Here is a 26,320-nt window from a genome sequence, read left to right on the forward strand (position 1 = left end):
TACCTTATGAATGTGAGAATTATAGGAAATAGTGTAAAGAAGTGCTTAAAATACCTTGGCACACAACAAATACTCTGTAAATGATAATTATCTTTCCATTATGACTCAGATTGGCATATTTTCTTCTAGGCTTTCATATGCAAATTTTAAACCCACAGAATTACAGCGTAAGTACTATTTCAGGTCCAGCTTTTTTCAGGTAATATTTTATTGCAAGTCCCTTTCACAGTAACTACACACACTTCAAAGCCAGGCTTTTAATGACTGCATAATATTTCATCAAGTAGTTATGTAATCATTGATTTGACTGTTCCTTTAGTATCGCACATTAGAGTTATTTCCAAGTTTTACCATTATAAGTGAGACCGTGTGAAACATCTTTATACATAGAGACTTTTATAGTTTGTATAAAAAAAAAGATTCCCCAAAGTCCTCTTCCTCTTCGCAGTAAGTGTCTGTTTTCAACATTCTTTGAATGTATCCTTTGTTTCCCTCGCTGAAGGACAGGCGTCTGTGTGGGGCTCACCACTTTATCTTCAATACCTAGCACATACTTGGTGCTCAGTGCATATTTGGTTAAATTAGTGAACACATGTACATAATGTATTATTTTCCAAAAATGGTGAGAGTTCATGTTTTCATTTTATTACCTTATCAATAGTCTTAAAAGCAGAGAAACTTTTTGTCTATTGGGGCAATAGGAAAGGTAACAATAACAGGTAATATTTTCTGAGCACTTTCTATGTCCCAGGCAACAACCTTAGCATATTATATGCATTACCTCCTCCAATTTGCTCAACAGTTGTCTGGGCAAGCTCCATTACCACGATTTTATAGACCAGGAGCGCAGAGAGGCACGTTGACTTGCCCGGGATCACACAGGTGGGGAGTAGTATGACCTGGATTCAAACCAGGCCGTCGCAGCCTTAGCCTGAGCCCTTGGTGATGAGGCATCTCTCCCCCTGGTTTTACTTTTCCAGCAGCGAATCCCTTTACACTTCAGTCTAACAAGTGACTTCCCAGGGAGCCCCAGCTCGTTGGCCAAATCCAAATGAGGCGTGAGTCACCTGAAGAATCTCGCAGCAGTCTCAGGGCGGCAGCCAGAATTGCTTACCGCTGGGTATTTAAAAGGACTCTCACCCTTGCGGTTCACCAAGTGAAGGATGTGTGAATGTATTTTTTATAAGCCTTGGATTTTTTTCGAAGGGAAGAATTTTATTTACTTGTTTAACATTCGAGGCAGCGGGTAGGTTTAGAACATTGTCCGCCTGGGCGTCGCTAATCCAAGTAGGAGTAGCTGGGGCCAAGCAACACAAAGGATGTGGTCCTAGTGATAAACGCTTCCCGTTTAGTTAGCAACTGAAAGGGTAGAGCAACTATTAAAAAGTAGCAGCTATGGCCCTAGTCGGTTTGGCTCAATGGTTAGAGCGTCGGCCTTTGGACTGAAGGGTCCCGGGTTCTAATTCAGCCAAGGGCGAGTACCTTGGTTGCAGGCTCCATCTCCGGCCCAGGTTGGGGTATGTGCGGGAGGCAACCAATCGATATCTCTCTTTCTCCCTTCCACTCTCTCTCTGAAAAGCAATGGGAAAAATATCCTTGGGGCAGGATTTAAAAAAAAAAAAAAGTACCAACTTTTTGTTACTACGGTCATTTCTTCCATTTCTCTGTGAGATCATAGAAAATATACATATTGGTCTCTACCCCCAGTCCCTGGCACAGATCTTGTAAAACCAGTGTTACTCATAAGTGATAAGGGCACTAAGAGCATCTCTTATTTTAATATTTGTCTTTGACCCTGTGTCCCACACAAGGCTTTTAAAACTGTTGTAAATTCCTAGGTCATAATGCACCAGGAGTGTCTTGTTCTAATGAGGTGACTTCCTGATGGCTCAGAAGCTTAGTTTCAGCCCCACCCCTCATTCTTCAGAAAAGAGAGGGGCTGGAACTGGGGTTAATAATCGATCTTGCCTCTGTGGCGAGGGCTATAAAGTCCCGTTAGTTTGAGGTTCAGAGAGCTTGCAGGTTGGTGGATGAGTTCACCCCTGGAGGGTGACTCACCCCCACTCCATAGGGACAGAAGTTTCTGTGCTCGGGACCCTCCCAGACCCTAGCTGGTGCATCTCTTTATCTGGCTGGTCGTCTGTACCCCTAATCATATCCCTTAATGAACTGGTAAGTGTAAGTAAGTGTTGCCCTGAGTTCTGTGAGCTGCTCTGGCAAATTAATTGAACCCAAGGAGGGGGCTGTTGGAACCTCCAGTCTGTAGCCAGTTGGTCATAACCTGGGCTTGTGACTAGTGTCTGGCATGTGTGTGTGTGTGTGTGTGTGTGTGTGTGTGTGTGTGTGTGTGTGTCTTGTGGGACTGAGCTCTAAACCTGTGGGATTTGATGTTATCTCCGGGTAGATAGTGTGAGAATTGAGTTAGATTGTCGGACACCAGCTGTCGTCAGAGACTTGCTTGTTGTTGTGGGGACACTCCCCCCAGAAGTGTCAGAAGTAGTCTTTTGTGAGAGTAGTAAGGAGGCTCACAGGGAAGAAACACACAGTAGGGAAGAGCTGGGTTTTCCCCTACCCAGGGAGAAAACTGAGTTTTTCCATTTTACTCCACTTTCCCCTTATTAGTTTATTTTGGGGCTGGAACTTTAAAAAAACACACACATTTGTGTCTATAAGCACTTCAATGGTTCCCCCTCCCCCTTCAAATGACTAAATCTTAAAATATCTTTAGACTGCTATTTGCATATAGATATTTGATTTTTTTTTTTTTTTAGTCATGTATATGTAGCTTTTGTTCTGGTTTCTCTGGTTAATTGTGATATTAAATGCTTAGAACTTTGTACAAAAGCGTCACTTCTTAAGCTTGCCATGGCCGTGATGGCTCCACCACGTTGGTAGCGTAAAGGATGCGGAGTGCAGGGGCCACCGTGCCTGTGTTGCTGATGGTCCTGACAGCACTCCAGCTCCTGCTAGTGACCTGACACCTCGCTCACCCTCCTTCAGTTTTGTCCCCAAGAAATGACGATCATGTTTAGCACCGAAAGCCTTTTCGTGGGAAGGAAAGGGCTTTCCAGGTTGGTGTTTGACAACCAACCAAGGAATTCTCATCAGCAGATGCTGTGTTGCAGCAGAAATGCCTCTGCGCACGTTTGCTCTCAGCCTCTCCAGAGCGCACACGGGAGCCTGTCTTGGTCTCAACAAGAAACAAAATGCACTTGGAGATGTGGGGAGGTGCTTGTATTCAAGAGGCACACGTGGGTCAGTCTCCCCCGCCTCCCCTAAATTTATAAAATGAAAACCACCTCGATGTAGATGAAAATAACTTCAGGATGGCAGGAAGGACCATGCCTAAGGCAACATGTCCTTTTTAGTAATTTGAGATGAGAGCCCTATAAACATATCTTTTTAAGGAGGTGGTGTACCGAGGGCTCGGAGTCACAAACACCTGGGTGTGAACCTGGATTCTGCGCTTACTGGCTGGGTGCCTTCAGTCGAGTTCCTTAACCTACCTGAGTCTCATTTTTCCTCATGTCCCTTTAATCTTCACGGGTTGGGCGTGAGGATTAAAGGAGACCAGGCACACAGTGTGCTCAGCACAGCCACGTAGGGGTCTCCGCCTCTCCAGAACGACTTCTGTCCCAGACCTGGGATTCTCCTTCTGTCTCTGTTGCTGATGACCCCTGTGACCAAGGGAAAACTGATTTACCCAGCTGGGGTCAGGGCTGTCAAACAGGAGTAATAGTAATCCCCAGAGGGGATGCAAAGAACAGGTCAGATATGCTTTGTGAAATACGGACAAACACAAGGTGAGCCCCTGCTGACATCTCCTCTAAGTCACCAGTTGCCAGCTGAATGGGGGTGCCTTACTGGGAGAGTCCCATTGTGAGGGGCCCCTAGTCAGATCTAGGTCCGTTCGGAAATCAGCAGCCACACTTCGGGCCACGGGGAGAAGCAGCAGCAGCGGTTCACCGAAGTCGGTCTCGTGTCAGTAGCTTTCTGTTGCCCCATCAGACCCTCAGAGCCATCCTGCCCAGGACCTGTGCTCCTTCTCTCCACCCACTTCACAGGCACAGAAACAAATGCAGCGAGGCAGACACTCCCTGCAGAAAGAGTTGGAGAAACCCAGGTTTAAATTCTAGTTTGGACACTTACTAGCTATGTGACCTTAAGCAAGCTGTATCTGAGACTCAGTTTTCTTATTTGGAAATGATGAGAGTAAAAGTATCTTACCCCATAGGACTGTTGAGAAGATTAAATGAGATGACGTAGGCAAGGCCCCTGGCAGGTAGTGAGCCCGTGATAAATTATTATTAACCTCAATATTGTTGAGATTTGGTGGGATGGGGTTTTGACTGAAACAGAGCTTTGGAAAGTTCTGTTTTGTTCAAAGGAGACACCCGATTTGAAGACACAGTGGACTGGCCCTGCATGTAAAGAGGGTCATTGACTTATAGAAATGAATGAATCTGGGGGAAGGAGAAGTGTAGTGATAAAAGACAAAAGGAGAATTATCTGGGCATCTATTTATTTATTATCTGGATGTTAGTTGGATTTGTTTATCCTGTTAGAGACAAGTCATTGATGAATTGTACGAGAAAGTTGCTAATTATATTTTACCTCTCAGAATAGGGAAGAAACAAGGGGAGATTATGACTGAGCTTAAATCTGATGAATTCTGAAAAAATTACTGATAAAGGGAATTGAGTGGAACCTTGTTGCTCTTTAGTTTGTCTGTCAAATGGTACGAGAGTTGGTCCTGGGCCCTTTTGGTGCCAGGCACTGGTTCCCGCTTCAGCGTAAGGAAGATTGGCTTATCCTTAGGGGTGGCACAGGTGGAATGGGGTAGAAAGCTTCCCGTCAATGGAGGTTTCTAAGCAGGTAAGAGATGATTAATGAAATGTCATGGGCCGTGGCACCAGGTGGGAGGCTGGCCTTAATTAGTGGTGAAAAAGCCATATTTTGCATCATATCAAAGTCAAGAACAATAAAATTATATACAGGTCACATTTTTAAACATTGAAAATAAAAGTAGACTACTTGAGTTCCGTTGGGGTTGGGGTGGGGAAGTAACCTTATAAAATAGAAAAACACCAATAACTAACTGCCCTTTAGCCACTAAGATGTTCATGTCAGATCAGGGTGTATTTGAAAATTGGCAATGTGGAAATGGCTCGGTAATCTTTCATTCTGACATTTGATCCCAGGACACCTCTCTCAGTCAGATGGGCCACTTTCAATCCTTTGCTGAGAGTTTTCTATCTGGACTAAATAATATAGTGTCACCTCCAATTTTTAGATTTTATTATTTGGGGATATATTCTTTTTCGTTACAAATTGAGATTAAATATTTGTAAGGAGAGAGGAAGCTTTATAATGTGAAGCAAAGACATCTGAATTATTGTATCAGTTTAATGTTCTGCAGTTACACCTAAAGATTTTGGGTTACTTATCAAAATAATAATGAATCTTACTCAAGAGTTTATTAGCCACTTTGGGAAAATTATATTGAAGTCATACATTCTGTCAGGATATTCCTACTTGAAAAGCATTGTATTTAAAATAATTTGTAGATGTGATTAAATATTGATTCACATATTTAGAATCATGCCATTTAGTTTGGCAGGAGAACCGAAGTCTGATTTATATATCAGGTTTTTAGAACATAGTCAATAGGGAAGGGAAGAAAAGCTCTTGCTGTGTCTTGTTATTTTAATAGGTATTTTCACATGCTCAGTCTCATTGAGAGCTCCTGCCGCCAGTGTTGGGACAGCCTGGGTCCTGGACTCTCCACCCCAGTTGCCCATGGTCAGATCAGAGCTCTGCTTCTTAATGATCGCGTGATTTTGGCCTGGATGCTTAATTTCTCCGAGTCTTGTTCTCATCCAGAAAAATAAAATAATCCTCTAAGGCAGATAAAAGGTTAAAATAAACCAGTGCAGGTACAGCGCTCAGCACTGTGCTTGCCACACAGTATGTGGCAATGAATTTTAACTCTTAGTGTTGTTTCATAGATGAAGTCCTAAAAGGGGCTGGACAGCACCAGATTAGAAGGCTCTTTATTCTGGCAAAGGTCTCCTCCTGGAGACGTTAAGTAGTATTTCTCTTACCAGTAAAAACTGGATGCGAATCCCTCCCTTCCCCTCTTCCCCCCTCCCTACCTCCCTCCCTCCATCTCTTCTTCCAGGCCAGGTCCCCCTCCATGTCAGGGAGCTTACATTTTTTTGGGGGGGGGAGTGACAGTACAAAATATTTTAAAAGCAGGACAGTTATTTATGGTGATGAATGCTGTCAAGACAGTAAGATGGGGCGCTGTGATCCAGACTGCGGCCTAGCTTGGTAATCGGGGGTCTCTGAGGAGGGGAGTTGCCGTCTGAGTATCGTCTGGAGCTAGCCGGCCACGGGAACATCTGGGCCTGCGCCTGCTGGGACCAAAGGGAACAGTGAGTGAAAAAGGAGGGAACAGAGCCATAGGTGGACGACAGTAGGGGGATCGCCAGAGGGAAGGGGGCCCGGGGGAGGGAGGGGACGGGTCCCGTGGAGGGAAGCCAGGCCTGTGCACACAACTTGAGTCAGACCGACCAGGCCTCTTTCTGGTGAGACTAGATGGTCATTAAAGAGATGCAGATGAACCACTCTTCATTTATTGAGCGTTTACCGGAAGCTAGGTGCTGTGATAACCAGATTACTCCTCCTTTTGAACTAATTCGTAGGACAAGCCCATATTACTATTTCCATTTAAAGGTGAGGCAGCTAAAGATTAGAGAATTTAAGCCAAATACCCAAGGTTTCACAACCTTGGACTCAACCCCAAATCTTTCTGATAGTGTCATTGCATAACCACAGTGCCGTATGTGGCAATACTGGGGTGGCTTATGCACTGTTGTCCCTTCCAGGAAAGAGCGGGGCTAAGGTGGGAGGAAGGGTGTGTGTGTCGGTACAGAATGGGGAGGGTGGAAAGGTTGGAAATGTCTCATCTCCAGGCCACTCTCTCACCCTTCAGGAAGGCAATTGCTTAACTACACGTCCACTGTTGTTCCCACACCCAGGCCTTTTCTCAGGCCTCCCTGTGCTTGGTCTTTCCGTTCATCTGTGTGTCACGTTCATAACCACACTTTGGGTCTGACTCATCTCCCTCTTCCAGTGGTTTCTGCCGCAAGATTAGTCTCTACTTTCCTTCTCTCATTGAACTTTCTTCTTTTAAACATGGTAGCCCTGCCCAGAGGGGGTCTTGCATGTCAGTGATTTTGCATTCCTTTGTTTCATCCCAAGAGACTAATGACCCCTTGAGTAGTGGATTCATGTCTTACATGCATCCTTATTGCTCACAGCATCAGTGCCATTCCTTGCACACAGGGACCCCCATACTGTGGGTGGTACTTACTCCCCAAGCGGTGACCCACAAGAAAGTCTAACCCTCTGGGCATCTAACACCCATCTTTTACCATCGTGGCAATTAAGTGAGGAATTTTCTTTTGTTAAGAGAGCCTCCATAGATGTGTCTTTTGAGAAGTGCTTTAGAACTTTGTAATTTTTATAAGGTCTATATCACTCTCTTCAGGGCCTCCTAGGTAAATCAGAGCTTCTTAAGGAAGCATCCATTTGATAAAGTAAATGTACTACCTAGATCTACCCACATTTACTTCTAACTTATTGCTGCTCCTCTGGAGACAAGCTTTTTCATTTTCCATAATAATCAGCTATCGGAGACTTGCAGAGTGGGGGTTTTTGTGATGTGTTCTGGGTCTGGAGGATGCTGGGTCTCCTTTGTGGGGATGCGTTTGGCCGGCACAGCTCTGGTATTAGGAAAATGAGACTGAACGAGCTCACTTACCTATCTGTTGGAAAGTGGAAAACAAACTGCCTGGTAATAGAGAAAAAATTCTCAGAGGGAAAGAAATAATAAAATCAAGCTGGTTCATGGTTTGTCAGTCCAAAAAGCTTTTAAGCCACATGTGTAAGGTGGATCCACTTAATGTTTGTTCTGCATTTCAGGTATCATTGTGTGATAAGTGGTGTAAATTTAGTCCCTTTAAGCCTGGTCTCCTGGGGGTTGAGTTTTAAGAAGTAGAACTTTATTTAAAGGGACTATATCAATTGAGCTTTGATTTGGTCTTTCTTTACCAAACAGAGGTACTAAGCAATGGTTTGGCCTCCTTCATAGGGATTTTTTTTTTTTCTTTTAAATTTCATTTTATAAGTCTCTCTGTCTCTGCTCCCATTTTTCCACCTTCCATTTCCAGCTGTTCTGCTTAAAAAGACTAAAGTGGTATGAGAGAAGGGGAAAGGGGAAGGAAGATCAGCTGTCACATTGTGAACATAATTGATTCAATAAATAACGTCTTTCAATTCCCCAGGCGAACCTCAGAGTCTTCACTTATGTCAATTAGTGTTCATCTCAGCAAGTGGTGGGTTCCTAATTCAGACGGATGGGGCGAATTCACAGAGCTCACTTCCTAAGGGAAGAGTGTGCTTTTCTGGTTTTAAAGACACACCGTCTGGGTTTAGGTGCCTGCTCTGCAAAAAGAAGCTTGAAACAGAATTAACATGGCAGTTTCCAATCTTCCTAAAATAGAAGGAAGATATTTAATTATTGTCCAGGGGTTGGTTGAAATTTTTTATTTATTTAAAAATTGAAACTGGGGAAGGAAATCTGCTAGACTAGGTGAGGGCAGGGACTTTGTCTTGTTTGTTCATCATTTATCGCCAGTGCACATAGTAGGTGCACAATACATATTTGTTAGCTGGATCTGTTGTTGAATTAATGAGAGAAGAAATGAGAACAGTTCTGGTCTTAGGTTAAATTTCATTCTACTGCTAGTTTCACTTCTTCCCTCGCCCCCTTTCTGCCCCCCCCCCCCCCAATTCTTTAAAGGAAGAGTAGCTCGAAAGTATAAGATTGCAATATGTACTGTATCTTCAGACACGTTTAAGGAGAACTGTTTCATCAATTCCCAGACTGGCAGTTGGAAGGGATCTTGGAGGTGATGTCAAGCTGCCATTTACAAATTCTAGTAAATGGACTAGTTGAGTTTGAGAACCACACGAGGTATGTTATAAACCTGAAGGTTCCAGGCCCCGCCACTGATGCTGTGACTGAGTTGGCCTGGATAGCGCTTGGGCAGCAGTGTGTGCTTTTGTGGGTTCCTAGGAATTCCCGTGAGCAGTGGGGTGTGGAAAGCACTCTCCAGCCAGCTTTGCTGTCCCCTGAGCTCTCTGGTCTAAGTCATTTCTTGGAAAAGGCAGCTAGCCCCTGGAGCTCAGGGGAATAATTGGCAGGGCTGTGACCCAGGCCTCCTGACTGACGACAGCGTGCCTGGTCCTACTATTTCCTGCTTTCATTCCCCAGATACTTCATGCTCCTTGACTTTCTGTCAAGATCTTTTAATTAATGCTTCTTCCTTCTAAGACAGTGGCAATACTTGCGGTGATAGCCAGCCAGAATCTGGAGGGCCTTCTGAAATTTTCAAGGAGACGTTACATTTTGTTGAGTGTAATTTGGTACTAAATACAGGCATGGGCAAAACTAGATTTACAGTTGTCATACAAATAAATAATACAATAATTAATAAATAATAGTACAAGAATAAACTCTGTGTTTTGCATACTCAGAGTTAGGCCTACTGAGACCTACTTTTGCCAACCCCTGTATATTTTATCATCTTCTCTAGAGATGCTTCCCCATCCTGTGACTCAGATTACACCCCAGATACGAAGTCCCTGCCTTTCTCTTGTAGGCCCGCTCAGTGTTTCCCAGCCCCACCTGATCATGAGAATCATGCGGGTGCTTGTTATTCAAGTACCATTGAATCAAATCCTGGAACCTGTATTTTAAGTTAGCTTTGATCATTAATATTCTTTCTAAGCTATTTTCCAGTCCCCAAGAACTGTGTGTCCCATGCCCCTGGATCCCACTTTGACTTCCTTACGACCCTAGTTCATAACTACATCACAATCCTGTCTTTCCACCTGACGCCATCTTCTGGTCTTCAGAACTTGCCCTTGAAGGAAGAAAGAGGGAATATCTGCTTTCCTGTTTCCTCCAGGGTGGACTTGACTGGCCAGGGCTGGTGGGCAGACAGCCCAAAATGCACAGCAGTGGAGTGAGCATCGTGAGAAGGTTAAGGCGTGGTCCCTGAAACAGAATAGGATGACCGTGCTCTTTCCCTGCTTTATTACTTAATAACTGTATAGCTTTGAGCAAAATACTTAAACCTCTTTGAGTTCCTGTTGCCTCATTAGTAAGAAGAGGGGTAAGAACAGCACTTGTTCAGGGCTTTGTGTGTGTTGAGCAAGGTCAGTTGTCAGGACACACTGAGTGACGGAGACCTGGGCGCAGAGGGTTACCAAGAGGACACTCAGGGACAACCCTTGTGAGGGACTGAGGAGAGCAGGATTAGGCCACTCAGAGTTGTCCCGAATTGAAGGAAGGGAGCCAGGTCTTTAGACCCCTGTATCCACCGGTCATTGGATAAGGGCTGCCCCTGGAGAGGGGACAGTGTTAGCAGACGGCAGGAGGGGTGCCCGCATCCCGGAGCAGATGTCATCAGTGCACCCGGCACCCACTCCCCAGGATAACACACGCAAAACCTTAGCAGTGAATGTAACACCTTTGCGTTTAATTACTAGTGATCTTTGCCGTTATAATTCCAGCCCTGGCCAGGCCACGTAGTAGCTGGGCCACTTACGAGAAGTTACTTAACTTTTCCTGGACTGCCTTCCTATGTTTAAAACGGGGAGCCTGCACTCCCTGCCTCCCCGAGTCGTCCTGAGCACACACGGCGGTAATGTGTGTGAAACCGATGAGCGGACGGTTAGAAAAACGTACGGCCTGACCGTGAGCCTACTTTTCTGAGCTGAATATACGGCCGTGACTTGGATTCCTTGAAGGGGAAGGGCTGGGATAAATGTGAAAGCGCTTGTCCGGGCCCTGGCCAGTTTGGCTCAGTGGCCAGAGCGTGCGGGAGGCAGCCAGTGCATGTGTCTCTCTCACATCGATGTTTCTCTCTCTCTCTCTCTGTCCCTTCCACTCTCTCTGAAACGCAGTGGGAAAAATACCCTTGCGTAAGGGTTAAAAATAAGCACCTGTCCATGAAATACGCATTTTGATTTTTCTTTTTTCTCTCCGTAGGGAATTAGAATAATGGAGATGCTGCTAAAGGAGCAGTGCGGCGCCCCCTCGGCCGAGTGAACGCCATCGGTGAGTACCGGAAGCCAAACCGGAGTTGGCTACTCAGGCCGCGTGCTCGTGCTTGTAAGCCCGGGGCTGTGCAGCTGTCCCTGCGCTATTCAGGCGACATTTCCCAGTTATATGCACAGGGCACGGCCTCACATGTGTTTCATGATCTGTTCTGTACCTTTATTTACTGGGTTCTTTGATTTGCAGAGCAGTTTTGTACCACGTGCTGGGTTACAACTGCACTCAGATTGCTTAAACTGCTCGGCGCAATCCAACGTGATCACAGCCCTCAGGGTGGCAGAGACCTGTAGAGACTGCAGCTCAGGATCAACTGAGGCTTTAACTTTATTGTTCTGAGAACAAGGAGAGGAGGAATTTAGGAGCTGCAGAAAGGGGCGTGGTGACTGGGCAGTGAAATAAATATATTTTATCAGTCATCAATTGGAGATGGCTGCCGGAAATGCTATGGAGAAGGACTCTGAGGCCTTGAAAATAATTCTCAGGCTCTGAGTAAGAGTGCCTTGATTGATTAGCAATGTCTGCCATGGGCACAGGATGGAAGAAAGAGCACTTTTGCAGGAGCACATGCCACTTCTAGTTTGGGGCAAGTTATGTAGGGTTAACAGACAGCAGGGGGACTTCAGAATTACTAAAATTTTTTTTTAAAAATATATCTTTACTGATTTCAGAGAGAGGAAAGGAGAGGGAGAGAGAGAGATAGAAACATCAATGATGAGAGAGTCATTGTTCGGCTGCAGCCCACAGCCCGGGCATGTGCCCTGACCAGAAATCGAACCCCGATCGCCAAGGATCCTAGGTCGACGCTCAACTGCTGAGCCACGCCCAGCCAGGCGAATTGCTTAAATTTTTTTCCTTGAGTTTTTATTTTCTACATCAAGGAGAATGGCCTTCATAGTGGAAAGGGCAGAACAAAGTTATTTAAGAGAGAATCAAAGCCTAAGATAAATGAGTATAGTGGATTGCATCTTAAGAAATTTATCAGACTTCGATTTTTAACATCTGAGAGAAGATAAGACCTTTAAGTAGAGCAAACAGTGTCTTGAGTAATTCAGAGTTACCTCCAATTTCCTTATGTTGGCCTAAAACTCTAATATACATGGTTTTGTATAAGCAACCTGGTACTCTAATTGTGATATACAATAAAGTTTGAGATGAATTAACCCAAGAAGCAGCGAAAGGAGCATTTATGTGCAAATACCTCAGCATTCTGAGCATGCTGGTCACACCTATGAATGAGAACTTGAGAATTATAGTGTTTCTGCTCGTTTGTGGGTTTGACTCCATTCTAATTAATGTTAGGCCTCTGTATACTTAACACATACTAATAGATTTATTTATTCTTGGAAAAGGGAAACAAGATCATTTCATTTAGCATAGGCATGGCGCACGGCAGGTGCTCAAAAGATATTGGAATGGAACCTGGATAGTGTGTGCTCCCTGTTTTTCCAGGCGCATGTTTTTGGAGGCTCACTGAGCCCCTCCAGTGTTTGTGTGCTCAGGAACAGGTTCCATCTTACCCTGGAGAGTGGGATCTGAAGTCAGCTCCTTGTGAAATAAAAAAATGAGGGACGCCGCTTATTTAGGAAGAGTATATCTTGGTTTTCAAACTTAAAGTTAGTGATTTTGATACTTCAGTGAACATTAGAATCATTGGAGGATTTTTTTTTAAACATAGATTGATGGGTTCCAGCCCCAGAGTTTCTGATTCAGGAGATCTGGGTGGAGCCTGAGAATTTATTTCTAACAAGTTCCCAAGTTAACGCTGCTGCTGGTCCAGGGACCACACTCGGAGAACCATTGCTTTCCATGAGTTTTCATCTCTGAATGGAGACAGAGTGAGTGAAGAGACTCTGAGAAAGCTATTGGCTGGAGTTTCACACTGTTGTCGTAAGTTCCATCGATTTTAGATTAATCAGAGAAATGATTTGTGTGGCTTTCCCCTCATATTAGTATCTCAGCCTCCTCTTGCCTTTTTTTTCTTTTCCTGCTTGAATGTTGACAGGCTGCACACTGGATCGAAGACAACTGAAAAGAAAGGAGACAAGACTCGTACCAACTTGTGTTTTTGATTTAACGCTTTGCTAGTGAAAATGAGGAAATTAGCCATTACCTATTGTCTTCAGTTACCTATGTGTTTTTTTTGTTGTTGTTTGTGTGTTTTGAGCTAAGCCATGAACTTGGGGCTTTGTATTGTTTCTAAAAGGTAACTTGTTCTCTCTTAAGTGAAGTGGTTGAGGTCTGGGCAGGACAGTTGCATCCAACACATTTAACGCAGAGGGTTCCTGAAGGATGTACGTAGTGCAGACTCTCATTATTTGTGACCAGTTTTCAGAGGAGCAGATGTCAAGTAAGAGGTATTATACCCTTACCACATAAATCCACAATTACATTCACAGTTACGACAAATTAGAGGCTATTGCTGAACCTTTAAGCTTATTTCAAAATCAGCTCCATTGAGGTATTATCTCTGTACAAGTAAGTTGACTAATTTTAAGCACAAAGCTTGGTGAGCTTTGACAGATACATACAGTTAGGTAAGCATCACCAAAAACATGAGATAGAACATTTTGAGGCTCTGATGTTGCTGCAATTTTGTTGCCCACTTATGGCTTCCCATTTTTCACCTCATTTTCTTGACTATTTTTACAAAGTTTTTGCAAGCTTGAAATGTGCCTGTTTTAATGGAATTTTTTATTTTCCCAAAATTAGCTCTATGGAAAATGAGAGAAGGGTTTAAATGAGCAAACTACTGATTTTATGAGCAGTAAAATGCCACATTGAAATAAAAGGTGGGACGAATGAGCTCTGTAGCTATAGAGCAAGGATCAGCCAACTCTAGCCCACAGGCCAAATCCAGCCTGCTGTCTGCTTTTGCAAATAAAGTTTTATTGGCACACAGCTATGCTCCCGACTGTGTTTTAGCTACAACTGTAGAGTGAATTGCTGTGACAGACATCTTATACACTGCAAAGCCTAAAATATTTATATCTGGTCCTTTAAGAAAAAGCTTTCTGTCTCCTGGGTTAGAGCATGCCCTCTCCTAAATTAACATTGGGGACCTTGTGGGGGTGGTTTGGCCTTTTAAAATCATAGCATTTGATCACATCTTACCTGTATTCCAAAGTTAATGGTGTGACAGTTTATGTTTTCTGCATTAGCTCCAACATCATCGCTTGGATGATGTTATTTTAAGGCATAAAAGGGCATTAAAGTGAACACAACAATGAAAGTAACCTACTGGCAACAGTGATCATTAAAATTGCTCATAAAGTTCCAATGCACATGCACAATGGAGTAGACCTATAGGCATCCTGTGAGCAGGTGAAGTAGTGCTGGGATGTGGCAGTGGATTTGGTGCTGTGGCCCGTGTGCTTCATTTGCCAGATTCAGACTTTTGCAATTTTTACTTTTTAATAAAAACATTCTGTGGAGTTTGCACAAATGTGGGTAAGGAGACATTATTTAATATCTCAATATGATACCACATTTCAAATGTGCACAATTTACGAGTCTGTTTCTATCTCATTTGTTTGTTTATTTTGTTCTTAGATTCCACATACAAGTGAAATATGATGGTATTTTTCTTTCTCTGTCAAAAAACTTTGCATAATTTACACTCACATAGAATGTGACTATGATGTGTGCGGTACCTAGCCTTAGACACGCCCCAGAAACCTTTAGCTTGTGTATCCAAGTGGGTACTGGGCGGTTAGAAAGCTTAGCAGGTGATTTTTCTTTCTTTCTTTTTAAATATGTTTTTATTGATTTCAGAGAGGAAGGGAGAGGGAGAGATAGAAACATCAATGACGAGAGAGTCATTGATCAGCTGCCTCCTGCATGCCCCCTACTGGGGATCGAGCCCGAAACCTGGGCCTGTGCCCTGACGGGAACCAAACCGTGACCTCCTGGTTCTAGGCGGATGCTCCCCACTGAGCCACGCAGGCCGGGCAGCAGATGATTTGTCACAAGCCAAACTGGAGGTTCATAAATCTTACTGACCAATATGCTTGTGGGGCTGCCGCTGACACGTCCATAGGATAGATTTTTGATTTCCTGTCATTTTTGAATAAAACAAATAGCCCTGACATGTGTTTGTTCTTGCTGCTGGCGGTTGGGAGACGGGGCATGGTGAGGTTCGATAACATAGCGGAGTTCTTTCACACCGAATGATTAAGACCTCTGTTCCAACTATATCTTTGAACCAGCTCCTTTAGGTAGTTGGACTTAATAAAACGAGGTGCTTGCTTTGTTCCAAGATCATTAGGAGGCAGAAATGCAATTTCTTCAAGAATTACCCATAGTAATAGAACTCAAGTGACTCTTAAGAGTTGCTTCAGAAAAGAGGGCAGATAAGTATTGATTGGTGGGACATGTTTATGGGGTGATAAAGCCTGTTTGCTTTCTCTTGCAGGGGAGCTGTGTTGTGTCTGCTCTTATTCGAGAATCACTTCTCGGACACAACACATCCAAGACACAGTTTTCGAAATGCAGGTATAAGGATGCAGTGTCGTCAGCTTAAAGAAGAGGACACCTACCTGCCAGGACTTGAAATGACACACCCCTGGGAGCCAGCTTTACACAGTGGCACTTGTGGAGATGAGTCCTTCCAGCTGGATTTTTACGGCACAGAATCTACAATTTTACAAATAAGGGAAAACTCGTAGAAGGTGATGTCACTCTTTTTCAGGATGTCCTGCTGATTGCCTGGTGATGGTGTCAGGCGGCCAAAGACAGACCTGGACGCTGGTGCTTGTGCCTTTATGTCATCTGCATCATTGCTCGTAGGACTCATGAGAGGATTCTGGGAAAAATAAATGAATCGAACCTGATACCTGATTCACAGGTGGCCTGGAACAGACAGGCATGTACCAGACCTGAGCCAAAGTGAAGCCCTGCTTATAGTTATGATGAAGATTCTCAGAAATCAGGAGCATTTGATTTAGACCCATAAGTACCACATAACTGCCATCATTATAGCTTTTAATGTGTAACTTGTGAGCTGTGGTTTGGTCCGCTGAAAAAACATTGGATGGAGAGTGGGAAGGTTGTGTGTGTATAATCTTGGCTCTTACTATCTCATTCGGAGATGTGGAGCAGATCCTAACCTCTCTGTTTTCACTGGGCAAGTGGGGATCATCAGAACAGATCTTACTACCTGTGGCTTGTGATGATTAAACAAAGTGTTTAGCGTGAGAAGCACAGGCTTCTGAGTCGCACAGACAGACCTTGGATTGAGTTCATGCACTACCACCCACTAGCTCACTAGAACATAATTTTAAAGCTTTATGAAGCTCAGTTTTTTAAAATTTGTAGAATGGGATGACGGAATTAACTTTGTGAGGTTGTTGGACCAATTTCAGATCTTATATATATGCAGTGCCTCGTGTTCCCGGTACATAGTAGAAGTCCATTAAGTAGGAGCCATTCTTATGTGAAACCATTCTGAAAATGTGCTTTTCAGATGTAATGTAAAGTAGTAGTATTACTGTTTGAAAATCAGATGACAGTAGTTTGCTTTTCCCGTGATTGGAAGCCAAACTATAAATGCATACTACCCAACAGAAAGCTTGAAGAGGCAAAAATTTGGACTCCATCTAAAGGTAAAAATTGGACCATTAATGGAAAGTCTTGGGGAAATTGTTTTTTTTCTTTAAATATTTGAAATATTTTTTTGTGCTACCTGAGTTTTGTTACTTGGGATAATTTCTTCTCATTTCTTTAGTGTTATGTTTGCTAATTGTGTTGGAACAGGAGGGAGAATGAATGGTAGAAACCAGAATACGCTTTGACGTCCTTTCCTAGTTTGTCAATGCCGTTTTGTAAGCTTTTGGAATAATTGCCCACTTCCAAAAATAAGAGGTGATGTGAATTATCATAGAGGTGAGAGGCAAGAAATTTGTATTTGGAGGCTGACATTGAAATAAGCTTACTACTTTGTACGCAACAGCTTGCATCCTCCGAAGGCAGGAGTTCTCAGCCTTGGCTGTCCGTTACGACCATCTGGGGAGCTTTGTGCAGTCCTGATGCCCCGGTTACATCCCAGACCAATAAATCAGGATCTCTGGGCGGAACCCAAGCATCAGTATCTTTTAAAGCCCCCTAGGTGATTCCAATGAGCAGCTAAGGAGGAGAGCAGGACAGTGACTTCTAGGTGATCTGCAGACATCTGATTTCTTTCTTAACACCCCTGAGGTAGGAAAGGATCTTTGTGGTAAGAATTTTTGTTAGAAGTAGAAATAGGGAAGTACAGAGAGGCTGAATTTTTGCCTGAATTCCTTGAAGCTGGGGTGGCCGGTGCAGATGCCTGCAGGGGTCTGGCAGGTGAGCTGATGAGTGAAGCAGGCTGGCCGCCGCTGGGGAGCCCTGGGCGCATGTGCCTGGAGGAGGGCCGGCAGCAGCTGCCCGGCTCCAGCACCGTGTTACCATGGGGCCGGTTTGTCTACTTCTTCTAATTTCCAATTTTCCAAAAAAAGAAGGAAGGAAGGGAGGGAGGGAGGGAGGGAGGGAGGGAGGAAGGAGGGAAGGGAGGGGAGGGGAGAGGGAAGGAAAGGAAGGAAGGAAGGAAGGAAGGAAGGAAGGAAGGGAGGGAGGGAGGGAGGGAGGGAGGGAGGGAGGGAGGGAGGGAGGGAGGAAGGAGGGAGGGAGGGAGGGAGGAAGGAGGGAAGGGAGGGGAGAGGGAAGGAAGGAAGGAAGGAAGGAAGGAAGGAAGGAAGGAAGGAAGGAAGGAAGGAAGGGAGGGAGGGAGGGAGGGAGGGAGGGAGGGAGGGAGGGAGGGAGGAAGGAGGGAAGGGAGGGGAGAGGGAAGGAAGGAAGGAAGGAAGGAAGGAAGGAAGGAAGGAAGGAAGGGAGGGAGGGAGGGAGGGAGGGAGGGAGGGAGGGAGGGAGGGAGGGAGGGAGGGAGGGGAGAGGGAAGGAAGGAAGGAAGGAAAGAAGGAAGGAAGGAAGGAAGGAAGGAAGGAAGGGAGGAAGGAAGGAAGGAAGGAAGGAAGGAAGGAAGGAAGGAAGGAAGGGAGGGAGGAAGGGAGGGAGGGAGGGAGGGAGGGAGGGAGGGAGGGAGGGAGGGAGGGAGGGAGGGAGGAAGGAGGGAAGGGAGGGGAGAGGGAAGGAAGGAAGGAAGGAAAGAAGGAAGGAAGGAAGGAAGGAAGGAAGGAAGGGAGGAAGGAAAGAAGGAAGGAAGGAAGGAAGGAAGGAAGGAAGGAAGGAAGGAAGGAAGGAAGGAAGGAAGGAAGGAAGGAAGGAAACCTCCTGATTTTTTACATGTTGGCGACAAATTCAGAATTGTTTAAAACATTGTGCTGGTCAAACAAAACATGTTTGCTAGTAGTTTCCAGCCTCTGCTTCAAGAGTGTCAAGGACCAGCCTAAACATCCCAGCCAATATGGAACAGATTTGCATTTCCCTCTTCTGGATGTAAGCTGCCTTCTGCCGCTCCTGTAAGACTGCTTTTAGATGTATTTCCTCCCGTTTCCCTATAGTCCTCTGGACTTGTATCAGACACTTTCCCTCACTCCCTTTTCCTCCTGCAGACACCCATGGCTACAGGCTTCACATCTATGGCTTAGAAATCTGAGGCTTTTAAAAAATTCCTTAGGGCTTGTTAGAGTTCATTTTTATGATATGTTAGAGACCTTTTCCTGGGATGAAACATTTAGAAGCCCACGTTCATCTTTATTCTGTAGTCTAGTATAAGAAATGTCAAAACCAGGGGTATGGCCTTATTGGCACATTAGGAACACGGCTGGGAAGGGGTTAATTCACAGCTGTGGTCAGTCTCCCCTTTCAAGGTAATGGTTCACTCCAGCGAGTCCCAGTCTTCCACTTGGACCAGAAATCCTGGGGCGTCCGGGCCCTCCCCCAGTGATTCGGATTCATGCCATTTTGGTAGGGACTCGGGATCTGCAATTTAAAACAAGTTCCCCAGGAGAGTGGGTGGTGCTGTTGCACAGACCATGTTTTGAGAAATACCGGTCTAGCAGAGGTGTTTTTGGCCTCTGCATCTTCGATCATTTAAAGAAGGTTTTGCAGATCGTTGGGCCCACCGGTCAATACAGTGGACCGCTCAGGACACGATACGAAGTTCTTACGCCGAGAAGCTGACTTAAGCTGTCTCTACGCGATGGAGGTGCTTTTACCATGAAGGGGCTTTTATGTTTTCAGTCATATGTGGATAAAAAAGCGGTGCTATATTTGTTTTATGTAGGTAGTGTGTGTGTGTGTAGAAAGATCTCATTTACCAGACATTGTGGGTGCACGGTACCGACAACGCGAGGTTATTCTTTAGAGTTGCACGTCTTTTTGGCTTTATTTCAGCCATTTTCATGGAACACTTTCTTGAGTCAGCGTAGCGTCCCTGGTTTTGCAAACCAGAATCTACCAAGATTAATGACATCTTTTCAGGGCCATTGCGTATGTTTTGAACTCTTTCTTTCAGGTCCTGTTCAGCTGTTGGAGCCCCTGCACTGAGTGGCCCTGAATGGCTCTGATGGGGGTTCCGTGGCAGTTGTGGTCAGTTTTCTCTCCCCTCGCTGTATTTGTCGCTTCTCTCCGCCAGTCCCCTGCCTGCCTCTCCGAATGTGCCTCTCCTGTGCCGAGAGCTGGGAAGCCATGGAACTGCATGCTGTGTGTCGGGTCACAGCAGACGGGATCTGAGTGAGGCTTTGAGCGGCGTTTCCAGCAGAGAAATGAGTGGAAGTTAGTGCATTGACCTAGTGACGTTCCTTAAGTTACTCACCACCTTCCAGCTCGCTTCCTGGTCAGGACAAGTGAGAGGTTGCTACAAGTGGTTCCTCTTCATTTGTAATCTGTTGTCTCCCCCAATCGTGTTAGTACTTTTATATGTACAGTTCCATGATGTGAAATTTAAGTAGATTAAAATTCAAATGAACATTTCTCAGGCCAAGTTTTTATGAAGGATTGTTTTTGATTCAGTGTTGTTGTGATTGGAGCTATAAATTAGTTGTCTGTGAAATCTGATCCTGCAGTCATTGTGAAATAAAGGTGTTACAACTCATGTTTGTGCCTGAATTCTCATTTCTTGGGGTATCATCACATCACTCAGCAGAGCTGTGTTTCTCATTTGTTCTGATGACCCTGGTTCTTTTCAGTGGCCCCAGATAAGAGTATTATTCCAACCATACGTTAGCTACCCCCTTTCCCCTGAGGTGACAGATTAAAGTTTCTCCCAGAAATAAATGGAGGTCGCTCTTATTGGGTCACTCAAGGGGGCCATGTGCTAATGGAGCAAAGGACTGGGGTCTGCAGAGGGTGAAGGACAGAAGCACAGCGCAGACACACAGCAGCATGGAGTCAGGTGGTCCCAAAGAGGGAGGGACGGAGCGGCCGCCTGTGGGCCTGTGAGGCTCAGCTGTACTTTCTGTACTTTGTCTCCATGAGATTTGTCTTTTTCCTGCCATTTGTCTCCTTTTCACTTGACTGTCTTTGGGTTTCTGTGCCTTGCCTCCAGAAAGCCTTGTCCAGGCCGTACAGATACCTTTCTTTTGTTAGAGCCTGGGTGCCTTTTGGGGTAGATTCCTCAGTTTAACCAGCACTGTTGAGCACCTACTGTGTGTCTGTATCCAGTGGGTTTCCAGAAGCGCTGCACCATCATTATACTGACAGATGGCAGTAGTAGGCACCGATTGATGGTAAGACCAGGCTCTCTGACCTCTTGGGTAAAGCAGACGATGATTGCTCATTTAATGGATGCAGGAAAGTCAGTACAGGGTGCACAGTGGGGAGAGCAGCGCAAAAATGCGTAGCTCGGTGGCCCCAGGGCCTCGCCAGCACATTGCATAGTTGCGGATGACAATGTCTGAATAGGGAGGCGCACATCAGGCCTTTTGGAAGAGAACCAGTTCTCTTTAGGCCCCGCCTTACCTGCAGAAGGGTGGAGCCGGCCTGCAGGAGACCACCTCATCTGAGCCCCAGAGCAGCTCCGCAGTGCACGGTGCCTGCAGGTACAGGATATTCAGGCAGAAATGTCTTTTACTTTCAGACTGTCCTGGCTATTACAGCCTGGTCTCAGGACATCCCTGAACTCAGGGCTGCGGCACCAGCGGTGTTTGCCTGATGTCTGGGCCGGGCGTGCTAACCCTGCAAACCCCAGAACCTTAACCAGGCCTTGGAGAGATTGAAGCAGGTAGAGGCAAACCCACTGTAGTGGGGATTCTGAATGGAAATTAACTTATCGAAACGATTTATAGAAATGTAAAATGAAGTATTTAAAATGTCAGATGCAATATTTCTTGCACACCTGACTGCCCGTTGGAACCTGCTGGGGATTCCAAGGGGAGCTCTAAAAAATACTGACGACTAGGTCCCACCCCCAGAGATTCTCGGTTGCAGCCCTGGAATCAGGATTGCATATAGCTCCCTAGGGGATCTTGAAGCCATGAGCAGTGATTCCGACCAACTTCAGAAGTAATGTCTTGTCCCATCAGTGGTGACCCTTAAAAAGCTAGCTGGAGGCCAGAGTTTGCAAAATGAGACCTCTCTGATGCTTTGCCTCTAGCCCTTCAGAAAAATATTCACTGTCCAAGAAAAAATGTGGTTCAGTGTCTCTTCAAAGCTAATAGAGGAAAATAGATGCTAAAAGTCCCCCATGGTGGGCATCCCACTTTATGATTAAAAGTTTGAATTGTGTTTATTGGAACAGAATTCCATGCAGGAAAAGGATCCCATAGTAACTCGAGACCCTTGCTTGTCTCGAAGGGTCAACCCTGAGTCACTGCACTGCTGGACCTTAAGATGTAGGTCTCTGAGCCCCGGACAGGCGTGCTGTGCAGGAGGAGACAGAGAGAAAATAGCAGCCCCCATCCTGTTAAATTAAACTCCATGGAGCTATTCTCCAGCATTGTCGGAGAAGATTAGAGCCATTCCGTGCCTGCCATCTGTTTAGGCTGCTGCTGAAATCATTAATTCTCTGTGTTGGTGCCAGGATGAACTTTGAGATCCGACGACAAATGAGAAAATGCTAACCAACCACCCAGTTGTATGTTTTAGTTTTCCCATTTCGGGTTTCGGTGTCTCTCTCAATTCAAAAGTCCATCCATTGTTCAAACTTTGAAATGCCTGCATTGCCCATTTCCTGAGATGTTGAGGGGGAATTATTTTCTGGAATGAAGCTCCTCTGTTATTTGTGTTACCAATTTCATCAAAACCCAAGTCATTGCTGTCAATCAATCAATCAATAAAAAAAAAAAGTTTCCCTGATCCCAGGACAGAAAGTTTACAAAAAGCAGCCAGAAAGAATTGAATGGGTGAATGAATGAATTACCCCAGAGTGTAGTCATTGTTAAGTGGAAACAGGATATGGGGCACGGATGGGAAGAAGGGGAGGCTACCAAGGCCATACCTGTCACTGATTAAATGGGAGGGGTGACTGAAGAAACCTATATGGCCTGAAATGACATTTCAGAGGATTGGAGGATGTCTCATGGAGGTTTCAAGCCCCTCAGTTCATGTCTCCCCTCCCCCTTTTTTCTGAGCATATCCATAGATTGAGCAGAAAAAGTTCAATGCACATTTTCTGCTGGTATGTTGGTGATTGGATCTAAGGCCCTTGGAAAACGCGGAGTCACATCTGAGGCACCAGGTGACTGACTACACTTTTTACATTACAGTTTTAAATTGGATTAAATTTGGCATCAGAAGACAATGGGAACTCATCCAGTGTGGAGTCTTCTTTTTGTAAGTGTGAAGTGAGAAGCCAGTTATCACTTGTTTCCTTGGGTGTTAATTGTTATGTCAAGTGCTGTGGGGACCATTTCTTTTTGGAAAAAATAAGTGCTAACAATGTTTTGGGGCTTTATTAAAGGGAAGGATTTTGCAGAGAAGAGGGGGGAAGAGCAAAGCATTAGCCAGGCCTTTATTCACTCCCCCCCACCAGCCATCAGCCTGTGAAACCTCTTCCTGGGGGGCATTATCACCTGCAATCTCAAAACAGGGCATTTGTACCTCGAGGATGTATGGCCACCTCAGTGAGGTTATGTGTGAAGCCTCGAGATAGATGGGCAAATCCTCCATTTAGTGCATTCATTTTTCTCACAGATTAGTGGGGAAAATGTTATTTTTACATCAAAACCAACATATAACTTTGTAGAATATAAAATTGGAATAGATTCTTAATTTTGAAAAAAGAGAGACAAGACTGTTTGCCCGGGGCACTGCTTAGAAAGCTGCCTTGTACCTAGCAGGCGTTAGGTGGAATAGAAGGGGATTAGATATGCTTAAGACAAGCGCTTGGCCGTTAGGACACCCCCAAACGCTGCCGGCTGCTGCGGGGCTCTGTGATGTGGGAGGCACGTCCCTCTCTGGGACAGCTGAGAAGCCCTGATGCAGACCACCGCCGACCCCTGGAACTCGCAGACTTCCCGTGCCCCGGCGTCAGCCTTCCATCGCAGCAGCCTGCCGTGGCCTGCCAGCACCTCGTATTGCAAAACGGGGCAAATACCCAGTAAACTGGGGCAAGCTTTGCCATCAGGGCCTGGCGGCTTACTTTAGACTGAGTTAATGGAGCGCTCTTAGTTGCTGAGAAGGAGTATGTAAGAATAAAGAGCATTTATTGAATATTAAATTTTAAATTAGCTTTCTCTGTAATTTTTTGGGGGAGGGGCAGTCATGTTTTCTCTTTTGTTCAGAGCAAACACTAGTCAGGACAATTTTACTTGTCAATATAATGTTTTTAACTAAATGGAGGCAGTTCAGATATACTTATAGGCTGCCACTTTCTCTACAGTGTTGAATCCAGGGTGCTTGCTAAAATCAGTGGGAAGGGGCATAATTAACCTTGGTGGGCTGAAAAAACAAAACAAGGGAAAAATTAGTGAAGCAGCGGCTGGCTTCCTGATTCTGGCAATTACTGCGGTGCAGTGGGTTCTGCTGTAAGGAAGCTCCCGCCTTTTCCAGTAACGAACCTCTTTTCTGGCTTATTCCCTCAGACATATTACAACTGTCATCTAGATGGAAATTGTATGGCAGTTGCCAGCAGGAATAACCTTTATTGTTATTTACACAACACACATATTTCTGCTGACAATGCCAACTATGGTAGTAGCCCAGCTTCTTTGTTGAAATAACATATCCTGGTCAGATCTGAATTTCCCTTCACCAGAATGAAATTTGACAGTACATTTGGCATTAGATGAAGATTGAAATGTAAGAAATCTGAGCTTCTGATTTGATTCAAATTCAGCCCAGAAACCTAAGCTGGAGTCCTGGTTATGCTATGCCCTAGCTGTTGCATAAGCTCTCTGGGCTTCACTCTCTTCACATGGGAGGGAGTAATAATGGGGGCTATTTTATAATGTTATTGAAAGAATTAGATTGGAGCCCTGGCCGGTGTTGCTCAGTGGTTAGAGCACTGGCCTGAGCACTGAAGGGATCGATTCTGGTCAAGGGCATATACCTGGGTTGCAGGTTTGATCCCAGCCCCACTCCAGGTGAATGCAGGATGCAACCAACTGATGTGTCTCTCTCACATTGATGTTTCTCTCTCTCCCTCCCTCCCTTCTACTCTCTCTAAAAATTAATGGAAAAAATATCCTCGGGTGGGGATAAGAAAAAATGAAAGGGAAAAAAAAGAAACAATTAGAGTTCGAGACATGTAAAAACAGTTGGAACAGTGCCTGGCACGTAGTAGACACTCAGCAATCTCTGGAAGAGATTGTGTTGAATTGGTGTTAATTCTTTAAATATTTGATAGAATTTTCCAGTGAAACCATGTAGGCCTGGATTTCTATTTGGGGAGATTTTAAACTACAAATGTAATTTCTTCAATAGTTGTAGGGCTATCAAGTATTTTGCTCAGGAGTAGGAGAGAGAAAATTAAGACAATCCTTTTCACAATTCACTCAGCCTCTAATCTGCCTCCCCAGCTCACACATTCAAACAAACATGCTTTTCTCAAAAAACAGGTCTGAGCAGCCCACTTATCACTATATTGTTTATACTTTAAAGAACCCGAGTAAACCTTTGTTTAAAAAGAAAAGGGGCAAAGTACTTGTGATTTTGGTATTTTATTTTTATAATAAGTGTGTGTCCTCACTGTGTAGTAATGGTTAAACACTGTAACATTGCAAGAAGGAATTGAACAGTTGGATTTAATGAAACCATTTTACCAAGAACCAGTTGCAGTGTTAGGATGTAAATGAAAAGGAACCTGCCTGGACTTTAATTTGTCATCTTGTTTTCTTTTAAAACTATACGGGATTTGCATTTCCCAGATGTCAGAGACAATGACGAGTGGTTCTGGGTGACAAGCCTGTAACATCAGCAAAGTTTTAAACAAAAGCTGGCATTTTCCCCATGAGCTAAGATTCTCCTTGCTTCAGAGGGAGCCCCGATAAGACTTTTTGTCTCATGACTTGGTTGGTCGTGCTGCTCATTCGCTTCACCTGTTTCACAGGTGACTGTAATCTCTCATATCTGTCGGGGATGTTCTGGTTTATTGACTAAGAACTTCCACACCCATGATTTCATTGAGTCCCCAAAGCAACCCTGGGAAGATGATAGGAGGTGACTTACGGATAAGGAATCAAAGGCTCACGGTGGGTAAGTGACTTGGAAGTCATAGTTCTAGATCCAGCAAGTTGAAGGACTACATATATGCCCCTACCCAGTTGCCGCCTGGAGGAATCCCACACTGACGGACTTTAATCCTTGAGGTCATAATTATAGCCGCTCATACATATAATGCTTTGTAATTTGGAAACCTGTTGATTTAAAGTTGTGTTTAGAGAGTCATTATTGTAACCAGGGGTTGTGCATGGAATATCCAGACAGGCCTGCAGGTCCATGTGATTAAATCATCCGTGTTTGCTAATTGTCAGTTTTCAAAGTGAGGCTCCTACCTTTTGGTTGCTTCCTGGAATCAGCAACACAGAGTTCTCTATTCTGGTCCCTGCTGAGAGGGGAAAGCTAGAACCTATGGCCTTGGCCATTTTTTAATTTATTTATTAATAGGAGGCTCGAGTATTTAGATTTCTGAATGGAGGCAAATAGATCCTTCTCTTTGCTGAATTTGACATTTCTCATAGCTTAATTTCAATAGGAGGGAGGGGGAGAGGGAACAACTTGAGGTAAGGGAGGGAGGAAGGACCTGCTGTATTGTAGCCTCATTTTCTGGTA

General features: G+C 44.7%; 1 protein-coding gene across 3 annotated transcripts in view; it reads left to right on the forward strand.

The window, feature by feature from the left end:
* PRELID2 (PRELI domain containing 2) overlaps window positions 1-17,644 on the forward strand; it is a 63,619-nt gene extending 45,975 nt beyond the window's left edge. For 2 of the 3 annotated variants that reach the window (XM_087816291.1, XM_087816290.1), the window contains exons 6-7: window positions 11,126-11,194; window positions 15,606-17,642. In XM_087816291.1, coding sequence (XP_087672417.1) covers window positions 11,126-11,185 — 60 coding nt within the window. In that variant the 3' untranslated portion in view covers window positions 11,186-11,194; window positions 15,606-17,642. Of the gene's footprint in view, window positions 1-11,125; window positions 11,195-15,605 lie in introns of all 3 variants that reach the window. The other variant, XM_087816289.1, reaches the window with a different exon arrangement.
* Window positions 17,645-26,320: the final 8,676 nt, after the last annotated feature.

The sequence above is a fragment of the Miniopterus natalensis genome, chromosome 4, assembly GCF_054644295.1.
Source record: "Miniopterus natalensis isolate mMinNat1 chromosome 4, mMinNat1.hap1, whole genome shotgun sequence".
Classification (NCBI taxonomy): Eukaryota; Metazoa; Chordata; class Mammalia; order Chiroptera; family Miniopteridae; genus Miniopterus; species Miniopterus natalensis.